Genomic DNA, 16967 nt, shown 5'->3' with positions numbered 1-16967 from the left:
CCTGGACACATTCCATGAGACCTCAGCCCTATTTTAATTCTAAAAATGGTCCTCTGTATGACAGTTTGAACTTTGAGCTAGATAAGGATTTATCTTGAGTTCACCTGATTTTATCTAGATATTTTATCTCTGTTTTTATAGCAGAGGTTTACCAGGTATGGCACATGTGCCAAACGTTTCATTCAGCATACAGGGCCAGTTCTCCACCAAGGTAATATGAAACGTCAGGGGCTGGCAGCGGGGGAGGGGGGATGAGTGAAGCTTGTCCCGCCCCCCCCAAGACAGGTCAAAGGTGGGCCCCTGCAGTGCATAGCTTCCCCCCAACATGTCTTGCAAAGTGCAATCTTGCTTCCTCTGCCCCTGCATGCCAACATTTTCACAGGGCCCTGGAGGCCGTGTCTGGGTGGGTAGAACAGAGCAGGGTGAAGTTGAATCCAGCGAAGATGGAGGACAACCGGAAAACATCTACTGGTGGTCCCTAGCCCTAGGGAGGCTCGGCTGGCCTCTACCAGGGCCAGGGCCTTTTCGGTCCTGGCCCCAACCTGGTGGAACTCTCTGTCTGAGGACACTCAGGCCCGCCAGGATCTTGTATCATTTAGGCAGGCCTGTAAGACAGAGATGTTCCGCCAGGCATATGGTGGAGGCTAATTTTTAGCCCATCATTGCCGAGCCTTCTACCGGTCTCCCTCTACAAGGGGTATGGAGAGTCCATGCACGCTGGTTGCCCCAAAAGGGGTACCGTATTTTATCTGTTTTTATGATTGATTTTAAGTTGTATTTTAATCATTGTTGTACCTCGCCCTGAGCCCGTTTGCAGGGAGGGCGGGTGAAAAATAAAATAAATAAGTAAATAAAATGCAGACGTGCATTTTTTTCAACACCCAGGCCTCAGAATAATTCATTTATTTTTTACACCTCACCTTTCTCCTCATTTGCCCCAGCGGAGACCAAGTTGACTTGTATTGTTCTCCCCCAGCTGTTTTATATCTTTCTCCCCCCCGAAACCTTAAACTGGTCCAAAACACACCACTATCCTCTTCCCCTCCCCCCTCTACTGATTTTCAGAATAGCGATAATAATATTGACCAATCCACGTATGCAATTTTGTGCACACGCACCCCGCATTCCGCCAAGGCACTCAGCAGAGTCCATGGCTGTCTCCACAACAACCCTGAGAGGCAGGCAGACAGACAGAATGACTGGCCCGATGCGTTTCATGGCAGAGTAAAGCTTTGAACCTGGCTTTCCCAGCTCCTACCTGTGCTGTACACCATACCAGCTCTACCTTCTGGATGACTGAGAAAAGACATGTGAAATACTCGGAACACTTTAAAAGCGTTTATGTAAATCCTGAAGCTACACTGTGCTATGTTCACCAGTGGAATACAGGTTAGAAGGCACAGCTGTGCGGCAGATGCATAAACTGTAGGAAAGTGTCACATTTCGTGGCTGAGAGCCAAGCGCGAAGAGACGCAAACAAAAACAGGGAAGCTGATATCTTTTATTGGACTAGTCTGCCAATTCATACCCTAACAGAAGTTTGCCCAGCCGAAAAAAAATCAGCGTCTGCATTTGGTATCCCATCATTAAGAACCAACGGGACGACGGCCATCGGTAATTCACTGATGGAAGGTAACAAACAGACAACGCCGTAGAGCACCCTTGTCAGAGCGCCTGTTATTTCTGTAATGACTACGAGGGAGGAAGCTCATGCGATCTGCAAATAACACAAAAGTGGAAGTGACTGCAAACACTTCGGCTTGGAATTAAAATCGTCTTGCTTTATTGGAATACTAGGCTGAAAGCAATGAAATGAAATTCAGCATAGACAAGTAAAAGAACACATAGTGGGGAGAGATTTAAATGCAGGACAATCAGCCTAGCTTAGTGAGCGCTGGGAGTATTGTCTGCGAGAGGTGCTGGCAATAGTGTGCAGGACGTATCATGCCTCCTTTTAGACAATATAATTTAAGGGGAATGTAGGAAAATTGGCAAGTATTTGTGAGAACAGTAAGGGTGGTACAGACAGTGTGTGCATAAGGTATGAGATATTAGTTTTCTTGTACCGCTATTGAAAGCAGGTGGGAGAATCACATGATTGGATTTTCTGACGTTGCACAAAAACCTCTGCATGTAGAAAAGGACCACATGAGAGAAGGCGGCTTCCTGGTGGCTATAAGGGAGTCATTCGATCCCCCCCTCCTGGGTATAGGGCCAAGAGAGCTTAACTGGATACTTCTGAATGTGAAGGTCTGTTCCGAGGAAAGACGGGAGCCAGAGGGAAGGATGTTAAGGAGGAGACACTTTTTCCTCCACACAGTGTTAACTTTAGGAACTCCTAGTTACAGGACACTATACCAGCCCTACTGTCAATTGCTGGCAGCATCTGCCATACTCATGCCTGAGGGCTGGGCCTGGATGTTATGATTATCTGTTGCAGTTAAGCTGTGCTGTAAGCTGTTTCTTCACGCTCCTAGGATGTGAATCTGTTTGTTCCTGAAGTTATCTCTCCTAGACTCTGCTTGCTCCTAGAAAGGAGCCCACATAACCTTGAAACTCTGCGTGTTATCCCCTGCGTAGATGTTTCCCAGCAGAATTAGCCAGTCTCTAGGGAAGGGGGGTGGGGGGGGAATGCTAGCCTGTGAATGATACATGTTCTTGATACTTGCTTGTGCCTCATTCCTGACTGCTAAAGAGGGATACATGGGAATCAAACTCACCAAGAAGGGAACTACAAATTCCCCCATGTACACGATTATGAAACTTGTTAAATTTTTAAATTTTTATATTCATAATAAAGTGCAAAGTGCTCAACATAAAACATATAAATGTTCCCATACTGTTACCTATTACGTTACCAAGCTCCAGCAATTCTTAGCCACTCATTCATTGATATTCCATTAACATCATAGACCACAAATAGGCTACACTCTTACAATAAATATTCATAAATATCAATAAATAATCCAATAAATAGTTGAATAATCATTCCATAGATATAACAATAAATATTATCAGCGGTTGTCAATGGCTCTATTGCTCAGTGAAAAAGAAGTCCAAACTCTCCTTTAAGTCCTTGTAGGTACAGAGCACTCTCCTGAATAATTATGAAGTCTTTTCTTTATCACTCATCCAGATATTCACAGCAAAAAGAAGAAATCCTTCCACTAGGACCACGGATGTCAGTAGATGGTCTCCACTAGACCCAAATGCTATAGGTCAAACAAAACTGACTATGGGTCGTTTTGACTGGGGGTCGTTCCAACAGGACACTAGCTGGTTCCTGTTTCGTTCACACCTTTTCAAGGAATACTTTAAACCATAACGTGGTCCTTCATTCAGTTTCAACGGCTCCCGCATCCATTTTCCGGGGCACGCTCATTCCTGACAAATAATCCAGTAAGATCATGATACTAGCAACTTTTCAATAATTCTGGAGTCTTTTGGAAAGTCACTTGGCAGGTCCTTACACATACCTATAAATATCTTTTAAATGGTTTGGGAGAACAAATGATGACTAGATTCATCAGAGACAGTAAACCTTGAACTGCCAGAGAGACCACGGCGGGGGGGGGGGGGAGCTCTTGGTTGAGAACCATCTTACCTGAAAACCTCCTTGAGGCTTAACGGGTGGAAATGGGCAGGCGAATCTTTTCATAGCTGGCAGGTAAATAATGTCCCACTAAGCTTCTATAAAGGCACGGAATATTTTTTTCTCCAGGCAGTTGCAATCCTATAGTACACCAGAGAAAAAGAAGTGAAAAGGCACAGTCATGAAAATACTCGTAATTTTTACGAGTATTTTCATGACTGTGCCTTTTCACTTCTTTTTCTCTGGTGTACTATTTATGTGGAAGTGAACCCCCCCCCACCCCTTCTTGTTCCTGTTGTTAGTTGCAATCCTATCCTTGTTTTCTCTTTTTCTCAAGAATGGGCTCTTCAAACTCTCCCTGGCTGTTGCATGATTTGTGTTCCTGGTGCAACAAATATTCAGAGCAAATCCGACAAGTGCATTTATTTAATTTATTGCTCCTTCTCTGAAGACACTAGACCAATATTCTTAAGTACTTTTAGATGGTCATAGATTTGGAGTGAGTCAGGCATTTTAAGTTGATGCCTCGTTTACACTTTTTCATGGAATGAAACCAGTTCTAAAACCAGGTTCCCCTCTTGGTCTGAATGGCTGTTTGCTCTAGGAACTCTGTTCCGGGGAAAGGCCCTCAAAGATCTGCTCTTTGCTCTCTCTCCACTTCACGCCCTGCTGCCTCCGGCTGCACATTCTTTATTCAACCCTTTAAAGAGGGCCATGAAAGTTTATTGCCTATGCAGGCCTCCGATAGTCCTTTGTAGCAAACTGATAGCTGGAAGGGGGAGAGGAGGGAATAGCCGTCTTCATAGCGGCAAAAGCTTTTCTGCTTTTACCATATGAGATAAAGTTGGGAAATGATTTGAATGGGACTGTTCCAGACACTGAATGGTGATGAATATATTCATTTTATTTTTAACCACCCACTCACCTTGCTTCCGACCTCATGCAAAGTTCCTCGGAGGCTGTCCAGCTCCAAGATCTATCTTGCTTCTGTATCATGTGTGTGCCAGCCAATCTTTATTGAAGCATCCCTTCTTCTCACAAACTCAGCAGCCGCATACACAGTTTCATCCTCTTCTCCTCACAATAATAACATAATAATAACATTCGATTTATATACCGCCCTTAAGGACAACTTAATGCCCACTCAGAGCAGTTTACAAAATGTGTTATTATTATTCTCATGACAATCACCCTGTGAGGTGGGTGGGGCTGAGAGAGCTCTGAGAGAGCTGTGACTGACCCAAGGTCACCCAGCTGGCTTCAAGTCACAACAGCCCTGTGAGGCAGGCTAGGCTGAGCAAGAGTGACGGGCCCAAGGCTGAGCAGGATTTCACCTCAGGTCTTCATGTCCAAGTCGAACATGCTGCCTACGACACACGGCTGGCTTTCATTTGGAATACTATTCCTTCTCATTTGCTTAATGTTAAATTAAGAATAAAACCTAAGATCCGTGGTACCTGACTGTATATATGTTTGGAATAAGAAGAAATCTAGGATAAGCCAATTGTAATGCAAAATAAGAAAAAATGGTGGCTTAGCTTTTCCAAACATTGGAAAGTATCATGATGTTACGAAGTAAGAATGGCTAGCTTGTTAGTTTTATTATGATTATAATGGTGGCTAAGATTCAAATGAAATTTCTATTGAACAATCGTATGCTGTTAAGTACTCTCTTGTGGTTGAAAAAAAAAGAAAAAAGATACGATTTTGACAATGTTCTTATTATTAATCTTTTAGACTGTTGGGATAAATATAAGAATAAATTGTCTCCTAATATCTCTCCTTTGGCATCTGTGGTGGGGGACCTTAAGAGGACTCAAAGGTATCAATTCAGTTCCCTTTTTAAATGGGAAAAGGCTGAGCTAAATACCTACAGTTCTCTTATACTGAATAATAACATAGTGCTTTTTGAAATAGTTCTAAAAGTTCAGGTGTGATTAATTTTTTGGAATATATTCAGGTTAAGAGCATTTTGAATGCTGCTATTTTGAGACCAAAAAGACTCGGATACTTTTCAGAGTTAGAATTGGTTTTTGTGCGAGCTAAAAAATATGACGTCATGTATATATAATTCTTTGCTGTAATGTTTGTAGCAGTAATTTCGAGAGCAAACAGGATAAAATGATAGGACATTCTATTTCTGAACAAAGTTGGAAAGATGTTTTCACTTCCTGTTCTCATTTTTCAGTTTGTCTTCAGTTTAGTGAAAATATCTTTAAAATTTAGGTAAAGGTAAAGGTAGTCCCCCTGTGCAAGCACCAAGTCATTACTGGCCCATGGGGGGACGTCGCATCATGACGTTTTCTTGGCAGACTTTTTACGGGGTGGTTTGCCTTTGCCTTCCCCAGTCATCTACACTTTACCCCCAGGAAACTGGGTACTCATTTTACCAACCTCGGAAGGAAGGAAGACTGAGTCAACCTTGAGCCGGCTATCTGAACCCGGCTTCTGCCAGGATTGAACTCAGGTCATGAGCAGAGTTTGGGCTGCAGTACTGCAGGTTACCACTCTGCGCCACAGGGCTCTTCTTTAAAATTTAACGCCATGAAAAAATTATCATGGGCAACCCAGTCCTAAGCCCTGAGTCAGCACCCCCACCTGCGCATTGATGTAAAAGCCGTGCTGCTCCGCTACTCCCTATGGACTTTTGCTGGAGAGCCACACTGGTGCGAGAGCTCAGCAAGGCGAGGCATGGCTGCCACCAAGACCGCCCGCCCGCCATTCCCCTGACAACCCCGCCCACACCAGCCAATGGCCACACCGCTCCCCTGACAGGTGGGCGAGGGGCACAGCCAATGGGGAGGCTGCAATGCCCACTGCCCACCCACATCCCCCCATCTGGGAGCAGGCATCCCTGCCAGGATGGGAAGACAGAGATAACACTGAAGGCGTGGATCGGGCACCCACCCTCTCGCCCATCTAACCCTCGTTTTTGATGAGGGCCAGGCCAGGGGCTGCAGCTTCACACGCCTGAAAATCCCCCTGCCGCTGCTGCCACCACGAGAAACAGGTTCTTCCACCCTGAAAAGTGGGACCAGAAAGGTGGTAGGACCCAGCGAGGGTCGCACCTGCAGCCTGCAGCACTTGGGATCAGCCCCCAGGTTCCGGAGAGGCAGGTTGGGGGGCAGGTTCCTCAGTGAGTGACAGGAATGCACGTTGGAAACAACGCGAGTCCAGAAGGGAGTGAAAAGCACCCACAGACATGCGGCAGTGCCATTGAAACACATCACAGCATCACAAAGATGCGAGAATGCGGGTTGGACCATTTTTGATGCCACTTTTTCCGCGTGATTATTACTGTATCAATGCATGTGGAGGCTTTTTTCGCGCTTTTGAAGTGTCCTCCCACAAATCTCCAACCCCTCTTCTCGCCATTACCCCTCCCGCACATGCGTCTGGCTTACATGCACGATCATATATTAAAAGTGGTCCTTGCGCATTACGCTATCTATGTATACAAAGCGAATCGTACTTCAGAGCTTGCTACATTGGATCGTATCAATCTAGGATCAACATTGAGAATGGAATGCCATTTCTGATTTTATTTCAAACTGTCTGGGAAAATACAACATCCGTCAAGGAGGGGATCGGGGAAGAGAGTGGGGGCTCCCTCCTCCTCTGGCACCTTGGCTGCCGCTTGGCTTGTGCGTGGCCCTCCCAAGGCCCTGGAGAGGTGGCGGGCAGCCCTGCCCCCACTGCTGTGGGACCTTGGGAGGGCCTTGCTGCCGTGACTCGCTTCTTATCCCTGTGTACTGCACCTCCGTGGGGATAAGGAGTGAGTGGTGGGGAACACAGTTTGCCTTTTAATATAGTAGGATATGGAATCACACAGTCATGCTATTCTACTGTTCACATATTTATTAGAAATTTTTGTATTTAAAACTTTGAGTGGGAAATCAATGGTAGAGCAGGAGTACTATGCATGCCCAGTTTCTACAGAAGCTGAGGGACAGATCAACGATATAACGCAATCCCGCATGTGCTCCAAAAAAAAAAAAAAGGAAAGTTGGGAGGAAATGCACCAACGTCATTTGTGATGAAGTGTTTTCTGTTTTGGGACCGTTTCCCCCCTGCGACAAACACCCACAAAACACATATGAGGACAATGTATGTGGAAAGGTGAATTCTCAAAGCAGATTGGAAAGACATGGATTTGGGACAGGGAAAACCCGAAAAAATTGGTGCACGTGGAAGTGACCTTAGTTAGACATTCTGGACTTTGATCTTCTTTCCTTGAGTGAGCAAAGCGCTCCCAATTTTCCGCGAAGTACCCCCAGTGCACTCATGACCCACCACCATGGGTGCCCACTCTCCCGCCTTGTACACAAACTCCCCACGGCAGGAGGCTGCAGAGCCTTCGGCCACCGCCAACTTACCTGAGTTCATGAGCACTGCAGATGGAGGTTATGTAGGGTGCATGGGCAGCCAGTTGGGCACGAGGAGGGGGCTCGCCCACCCCGGAAGCACACACAGATTGGTTCCCGTGGTAGTTGCCATCCTATGCCCTATTTGGGCTATGTGGGCAGGGCCAGGCACCAAGAGGATGGCCCGAGTTTTCCCGGTCAATGGATGCCTATGGGCTATGCCTCCTTTTTTCATGGCTTAACTTTCCACCACTGCAGGGGGCGTTCCCAGGCCTGGAGCTGCTTTAGAAGCTGACTGACTCATGGCCCACCCCCTGCACTGCCCCCTCCACCACCAGCATAAGGACCGGCACCTCACTTACAGCTCCGCCTGGCTGCCAAGTGTGCCCTCTGGCAGCGAACCATCTGCAGTAGTGCACCTTGGGCAGCTTGTGGGGTGTGGGGGTGTTATGCCCATGTAAGTGCCATTTATGCCCGTGCAAGCCTTAGTTCTCTCCCTGTGCACTTTCCACACCTTCCCTTAGGATTGCACAGTTAAACGCTGGTAAATTATGATACTGTAATTTGCCTAAGGCAGATTTTTACCATCTGTGGTGGACCTGTTCTCATGCAGTAGTTTATTGGGTGAAAGAAGCTAAAGCAATAAATGCAGGTCTAAACCTTAGTATCCTTATGTCGTCTGGGATATTTTTTTCTAAATTCTCTTTCTAATCTTGAGAAACAATTTCATGATATTATTTTGCATCTTATTGTTGCTAGGATGATATTTGCAAGATATTGGAAGAAGAACATTGTCCCAGGTTTAAAAGAATAGTTTGATAAAGTTAAAGAAATATTTATTATGATTGAATTAACCTTTTTACATAAAATAAACTGGTCTTTTTAGATAACGCCTATTGAACTGTATGTTTAAGTATGTTATTTTGTAAATGTTGGTTAGTTTGTTACCTTATAATCTGTCCTCTATAAACTAATAATAAAATGAAATGAAGAAAATATATGAGAGTCTGCAAAGTAACTATTGGAGATGTTATTCCAAAAATGCTTGGCTCTCAGGTCCCTTTAGATAAAGGAATAGTATTATTTGAGGATTTTAGAGACTTGGTTGGTGGGGGAGCTAAATGGTAAATATTTCAACTAAAATGAGCATTGTGTGTCAGTTTGAAAATGTGATATATTTCTAAGATACTTTTTTCTTTAGAAATGGGTAAATACCAAAGATGAATTAACCATGTGTGTGTAACGGTAGACCCAGGTCACATAATGGCTTGCTGAAATTAATATGTTATTAATTATAACATTGAACCAATATCCGGCAGGACTATCTTTCTGCCGGGCCTGTAAGACAGAGTTGTTCCGCCAGGCTCATGGCTGAGGTTGGGCCTCCGCTGGCTGGAGGATGCAACGTCTACCCCCCTCCCTGTGAAAGCGTCCCACCCCTGTTTGTTTTTCAGCTGCTGTTACTGTGCTGCTATATCCAGTTGTACTGCTGTATTGCTCGTTAATAGTTGTATTGCTGCCGCCAAGCAAAGAGTGCTGCTATTTCTATATGATGTTTTAAGGTTTTAATATGGAACGTTTTTAAATGATTGTAAGGTTGTTATCTGCCCTGAGCCCACTTGCGAGGAGGGCGGAATACAAATATGATATAAATAAAATATCCATGCACTTCAAGAAATAAATATGAACAGCAACATGCCAAATTAAAATTTTTACTTTTACACACACACACACACACACACACACACACACACACACACACACACACACACACACACACACAAGTATTGTATAATTAATATTTTACAATATTTAATATTTTAATAATATTTAATAATTAGTATCAATAACAATTATAATAGTACTGTATAATTAATAATTATATATATCAAAAAAAATTTAAACTTCCCTACCTACCTATCTTTAGAGCCAATTCTCATTTGCCACTGGACTATGAGGCTGACTGCTTGTATGTTTGATTTATTTGCATTTACTCTGTGACTATTATTACCGAGCTCTGACTCAATGCTAAGTTATGGGGAAATCTGCATATATTCACATGACTAGTTGCTTTCCCCCAGGACTTTTTTTCTCGGAAAAGAGATGGTGGAACTCAGGACCGCACAATGACATCACTTCGGGTTAGCTGGAACAAGGGGGGAGTTTTTTCAAGTTTAAATCGCCCTCGGCGAAAATGGTCACATGGCCAGTGGCCCCGCCCCCTGATCTCCAGGCAGAGGAGAGTTTAGATTGCCCTCTGTGCTGCTCAGCGGCACGGAGGGCAATCTAAACTCCCCTCTGCCTGGAGATCAGGGGGCGGGGCCACTGGCCATGTGACCATTTTCAAGAGGTGTTGGAACTCTGTTCCACCACATTCCTGATGAAAAAAAGCCGTGCTTTCCCCTACTCCCACCTCTGACAAAATTAACCAGAGAAGCGGCCTTCTATGGTTCCTTAGCAATGGTAGAATGCACTTCTGGTTCTTTGGGGGCAGATCTGGAAGGGTTAAAAGCACATCACCCAGTGGCTGGGCAGGAGCCACAATTGCCTTCTTTACAGATTCATATGTCCATGCACCAACCAGAAGGAAGAGAAGAGAGGAAATCCATAAATACTAGCATGACTGAGAAAGCTCTTAGCTAATATAAAGAAAATTCTACAAACTTTCTTTGAGATTCTCAGGAAGCCATACTCTGTACTGTTTCTCTTGTTACTAGCTTGTCATTTATTATTTTAGTTACAACGTTTATATTCTGCTTTTCTGCTCCATCAGGGCCACCAAGATGTCTAGCAATTAAAAGCACATTATAAAACACGTCATAAAACCAATTAAAACCCCAAATAAAATGCATCTATAAAAATGCAGAACAAGCAATTAAAAGAGTGCGCAGGAAGGAGGAGTCTTTGAGGGAACTCCAGACAAAATGCCTGCTGTCAGAAGACAATGATAGAAGAGACAGATAAATATTCCCAGGAGAGAGGGGAGTGCATATTTCTTTTCTGATTGGCTTCCTCAGACAGAGAAAAGCCTTTCTTTAGCAAAGCAAGTTGCTCTCTGTTGGAGGAAGACTTGGTGTGAGGAAGTCATAGGAGACAACCCTTTGCCATGTGGGGACGAGTCTCAAGGTCCCTCAAGTATGTGGCCTGGTGGTTGCACGGTTCTTTGGCTAAGCCTTTGGAACACCGTGACCGATTTAAGATTGGTTGTTGTGGGTTTTCCAGGCTGTATTGCTGTGGTCAGCCCGGAAAACCCACAACAACCATCGTTCTCCGGCCGTGAAAGCCTTCGACAATACATCGATTTAAGATTGTTTCTGATGTGTAAGAAGAAGTGGGTGTCTAGTGCTCTAGGACCCCTGGACACACATTGTTCAACAACACTTTCCCCCTCCAATACAGTTCCTTTTAGGGTCAGGTGGGCATGCCAGAGCCAGTGAAGAGGACGGGCATCACTGCCCATCATGCCTGGCCACTGATTGGTAAGATCAAGAGCAAAAGCATGCCCTGGACTCTGCTACTTCCGACGGCAGCCAACAGGATGCCAATAGGAACACTCCCTCATAGGAGACCAGCAAACTAGAGGAAAGGGTAGGAACATTCTTCCTCTGCATAAGGGAACTAGGCAGCAAATAAAATTTGAGAGATGGCAAAGCAAGGGAGAACTAGAGGTGGATCTGGGGTCTTGCCTCAGAGAGACTTCTTAGAGGTAACCCTGACGTGCAAATACTATGAACTACAAAAGAATTCCAGGAGAAGGTAAAGTGGTATTTCACGGCTTGTCTGTGTGATGTCATCTCATTTCTATAAATGAGGACCACTAGTTAAGCCACTATAGCAGCTGTTTCCAGGGATTTGCCAGAAGCATGAACTAGTTCAGGACTTTGGACAGCTCTTTCCATTTCAGTAGCTCGCTAGCTCTGTGTTGGCGCAGGGCATGCAAAGTTATTTATATTTTGCTTTCAGCTTTGAGGTGTTGGGGAATAAGGAAGTTGTCTGGCAGCCCAGTATTACCAGATCAGCATCTAACATCTGTATTACCTGCCTAACCTTAAACATAACCACTATAAATGCAAGGGAAACCCCTGTGTGGAGGAAACACAAGTATAGATTCTCTAATAGTATTATAATTTTTCTTTGTAAGAAAAATTATAATACTATTAGAGAATCTATACCTGTGTTTCCTCCAGATAGGAGTTTCCCTTGAATTCATAGTGGTTACAATTTCAGAGGAGCATTGTTTGTTTTCAGTGACCTTAAACATATTCAATGTGTACCAACTCCCCGTGTGCACTGATACAGGCCTATGTATGCTCCTAGTCATTCAGTGCACGATACCCTTCTTCGTCAGCATCATCTGTATCTCTTAAAATGTCTCTATGCTTATTTTATTGGCTTTACGTGCCTCTATGCCAGCTGTCCTTTGACACATGCATGCACACACAATTGGTAGATTGTTGATGTGGTATAGCAGGTGGAGCATGGAACTTGTAATCCCAGGTTCAAATCCCTCTCAGCCATGAAGCTTTCTGGTAGCCAGATCACTCTCTCAACCTAACCTACTTCGCAGGATTAATGTCAGAATAAAAAGAAATAACCTCCCTGTACACTCTCCCGAGCCCTTTGAAGAAAGGCCAAGATACAAGTGTAATAAATGAGCATAATGTACGCTACATTCATTCTTTGATGTGACTTTTGCCCCCACAAACTGGGGCACATGTTTTGCTGAATTACAAAAAGGGACGGCACCGTCTTGGCAGGACTGCCCTGCGAGCTGGTTTGTCATGGATGCTTTCAAGGAACCCTTGTAGGAGGCCAAGCATCTATAATAGAATTCAGTCTCAGAATAGTCATAAATCAACATCTCTTATGGCTCCTGTGAGCATGTGTGCGGGGAGGAGGTTTCTTAGAATCATTTTTTAATTTATTTATTGCAAGAGAAGCAATGTTCGGGGCACGGGTTCTGGGCATCTCATTAACATGAGGCACGACTGGGCCTATTTGATCATAATATTGAGGGACGCTGGGACCCCACCCTTCCCCCAAGGGCTCAGAAGAACATTTTAATCAGTGACCCTGCCCAGTGAGACTCATACTTTGCCTGGGGATTGAAAGTGGGCTTTCAGCATGCATACTCAAGACTATGCGCCAGTTGCGCTATAGTCACACCACCTCATGTAATTTCAACATGCCAATTTAAGGTGTTTTGTCACCCCGCAGGCAAGGTACTCCCATCCACAGGGGCTTGGATTAGACTCAGTCAGCAGCAGGGCAGGCCCAGGAGGGGGTGCCAGTCCCCTCCCAAGCTGCAAGTGTCTGGAGGCAAGCAGAGCCCCTGTAGAGCACTGGCATCTTATTTATTGTCTCTTGGCTGGTTTGGCTGAAGAACTGGACCTGAAAGAAAGATCCATGAATTGTATCAGTATTTCAAAAAAAAGCCCCAACCAATATGTGTATTGGTAATTTGTGGTTTAATTTATGTTTAGCCAATTAATCCTTGAAATAATGATTAATCAACTCAAAAACTCTTTGATCAGTAGAAAGGTTGCCTTATAATTGGGGTATTTATCTTCCTAGTTCCATCATACCAAGTTTTTGAAACCTGCTTGGGCGTTGCCACGTAGAGGACCTTCTGTTGGAAAGGGGAAGGGAAATTTTAATTGGTAATGGAAAGGGGGAGGGAATAGAGTCAGGTTGTGTGGATAGAGGGGAATGACACCAGCTCTGCCCTCTGCATATTCCATGACACTCTTGTTGCCTTTTGGACAGGTACCCTTTTTGTAGTGGGGACGCCCGTTGTGTCTGGCTCTGACGAGGACTCCTTCTCTGCCTCTTCCATGGCTTGGTCCCCTGCTGGCCTTGACGACACCTGGTGGCCCCTCCCCCTGGGGCTGTGTAGAATGAACGCAGGACACAGCTGGGACTGAGCAGGTGAGCAGAAAGGAAAGACTCTTGATGACCAGGAGAAGGTCAGCATGGTTTTATGGACTTTCTCCTTCTAGTTTATGACTTCCCCATTTCTTCTCCTCCAGGTTTTCTCCATCTGTCTACCAGGCTGACATAGCCTGAAGCAGCTCTCTGTCACCCACACCTTTGCCCAGCGTTGCACAACCCAGCTGTGGCTCACCTCCACCATGGGAGACATGGCCAACAGCTCAGTGGATTTCTACCCCAAAAGCCAGCGGAGAGAGCTGAATCATGCAGGAGGCTTTGGGTGCACCCTGTCCGAGCTGCGCTCTCTCATGGAGCTGCGTGGGGCTGAGGCAATCCAGAAAGTCCAGGAGACCTACACAGATGTCAACGGGCTCTGCCGGAGACTCAAGACCTCCCCCACCGAAGGTATCGAGCTTGTGTTTGTTTGGATAGAGCAGGCAAGCAGTTCAGACATTCCCTTCTAGCATCCAGGAGAACGGTAGGCTGTCCCTACTTCATAGCCCAGGGCCATGGAACCTGACCTTCTAAAAAATGCTCCAGCTGCCTTTTGTTTATTTAGTTATCATATTTTAAAAATGTCTCCTACCCTTTTCTTTAAACTACTTGCGTTGCATTTAGGTTTTTACCATTTACCGATTAATGTGTATAACACCTCACTACCACAATTACATGTGTGCGACAAAATATCTGGCTACAATTCGGAACCATACTCTCTCCCAGGAATACACGTAGCCCTACCAGCCTCATTTTTGAGGCTGTGCATCTTATTATATAAAAGGTGAACCGTATTGGTGACAACTCACCTTTTATATTGGCGCAGGTGCAGGTGGCAGGAAGGCATGGTATACCTGACCTGCCCTTCCCAGCCCCGATCAGGCCGACCCAGCAGTAGGGACGGGAATGCCTGGCCCGGCTGCCCTGCCCTCCCCCCCCATCCAATTTGCACACCCTGGCAAATTGTTTGTGCAGAAGACTGGAGTGGGATACAAACAAACACATAATATTCTTGTTGATAAATTAGTGAAATGTGGTTTGGATCCTATTACTGTTAGGCGGATCTGTAATTGGTTGATAGATCGCACCCAAAGAGTGCTAGTTAATGGTTCCTCATCCTCTTGGAGAAGAGTGACAAGTGGAGTGCCTCAGGGATCAGTCCTGGGACCTGTTCCGTTCAACATTTTTATAAATGATGTGGATGAAGGAATAGAGGGAATGCTTATTAAATTTGCAGATGATACTAAATTGGGAGGGGTAGCAAATTCAGCCGAAGACAGAGTCAGGATACAGGATGATCTTGACAGGCTGGAAAACTGGGCTAAAACAAAATAAATTTCAACAGAGACAAATGTAAAGTTCTGCATTTAGGTAGGAAAAAATCAAATGCATAATTATAGGATGGGGGAGACGTGTCTTGGCAGTAGTAAGTGTGAAAAGGATCTAGGGGTCTTAGTAGACTATACACTGAACATGAGTCAGCAGTGTGATGAAAAGGCAAATGTGGTTTAGGGCTGTATCAACAGAAGCATAGTGTCCATATCACAAGAAGTGATAGTATTGCTCTACTCTGCTCTGGTTAGACCTCACCTAGAGTATTGTATTCAGTTTTGGGCACTACAATTTCAGAAGGATAAATACAAGTTGGAGCGTGTCCAGAAGAGGGCAATGAAGATGGTGAGGGGTCTAGCGACCAAGTCCTATGAGGAAAGGTTGAAGGAGCTTGGAATGTTTAGCCTGGAGAGGAGATGACTGAGAGGTGATATGATAACCATCTTCAAGGACTTGGAGGGCTGCCATATAGAGGATGGCGCAGAGTTGGTTTCCACTGCCACAGAAAGTCGGACCAGAACCAATGGCTTGAAATTAAATCAAAAGAGTTTTCGGCTAAACATCAGGAAGAACTTCCTGACAGTTAGAGCGGCCCGCAGTGGAACAGGCTTCCTCGGGAGGTGGTAGGCTCTCCTTCTTTGGAGGTTTTTAAGCAGAAGCTAGGTGGCCATCTGACAGCAATGCTGAGTCCGTGAACCTGGGCAGACCATGAGAGAGAGGGCAGGAAGGGCTACATCAGTGCTTAGTCCTTGTGGCCCCTTCTTACATGTCCAGGGTAAGGCTAATAGCAACCTTGGGGTCAGATAGCAATTTTCCCCAGTCCAGTTCCGCTAGGGATCCTGATGGAGTTTTGCCGTCTTCTAGGCATGGAGTAATGCTCACTGTGTGTGTGAGGGGGGTATTTGGGAACATCCTGCATTTTGCAGGGGGTTGGACTAAATTACCCTAGAGGTCCCTTCCAACCCTTTGATTTCCTGATTCTATGATTCTAAATGGCATGCTTCCCCTCAGCCTGAGCGGAGCAGCCATTGGGGGCAAAATAGCAAATGCAACCCCCCCCCGCCCCCGCCCCATCCTGGCTGTCAAGCAGTGTTTGCTGTCTTCTCCCTGAATGTGTGGGCCCTGCTCCTACCAATCAGAATGAGGTGGGGATTTCCAAAGAGGGCCAGTTGCATCTTGAGAGGGGAGGAGGAAAAGGGCCAAGAGGGAAGACTGGGAGGGGCCAGGCTAAGGGAGAGCACCTCCTCCCCTCCCTTATCTCCAGAAAGCCGCCCCTCTTTCCTGGGTTGTCATCCATCTAGCCCGTGATCACAGGGGTACCCAAAGCAGGGCCTCCAAAAATGACCAGAGTGGACAAGTTGGGCCATATGGGAGAATACCCTTAAGGTATGCTGGTCCCAAACCATATAGGGCTCTAGCACCTAAAATTGGGCCCAGAAGCTGATTGGGAGCCAGTGTAGGTGGAACAAGATTGGAGTGATATGGTCCCTAGAGCCCCGTGGTGCAGAGTAGTACCCAGGGCTTTTTTTCAGGGGGAACGCGGGGGAACAGAGTTCCGGAACCTCTTAAAAATGGTCACATGGCTGGTGGCCCCGCCCCCTGATCTCCAGACAGAGGGGAGTTGAGATTGCCCTCCGCGCCACTGAGCGGTGCGGAGGGCAATCTCAACTCCCCTCTGTCTGGAGATCAGGGGGTGGGGCCACCAGCCATGTGACCATTTTCTCCAAGGGCAACCCACTGAGTTCCACCACCTC

The 16967-nt window shown here is 45.6% G+C and overlaps 1 protein-coding gene across 7 annotated transcripts in view; it reads left to right on the top strand.

Annotated features, from left to right (window-relative positions):
* The first annotated feature begins 14087 nt into the window (after window positions 1–14087).
* The window catches only part of ATP2B3 (ATPase plasma membrane Ca2+ transporting 3), a 102559-nt gene continuing 99679 nt past the window's right edge, over window positions 14088–16967 (top strand). For all 7 annotated transcript variants that reach the window (XM_055003242.1, XM_055003241.1, XM_055003240.1 and 4 more), the window contains exon 1: window positions 14088–14292. In XM_055003242.1, the coding sequence (XP_054859217.1) occupies window positions 14088–14292 (205 nt within the window). The remainder of the gene's footprint in view (window positions 14293–16967) is intronic.

This window comes from Eublepharis macularius, chromosome 19, assembly GCF_028583425.1.
Source record: "Eublepharis macularius isolate TG4126 chromosome 19, MPM_Emac_v1.0, whole genome shotgun sequence".
NCBI lineage: Eukaryota > Metazoa > Chordata > Lepidosauria > Squamata > Eublepharidae > Eublepharis > Eublepharis macularius.
Note: the sequence above shows the minus strand (reverse complement) of the source record. Positions and strands in the feature narration are given on the sequence as shown.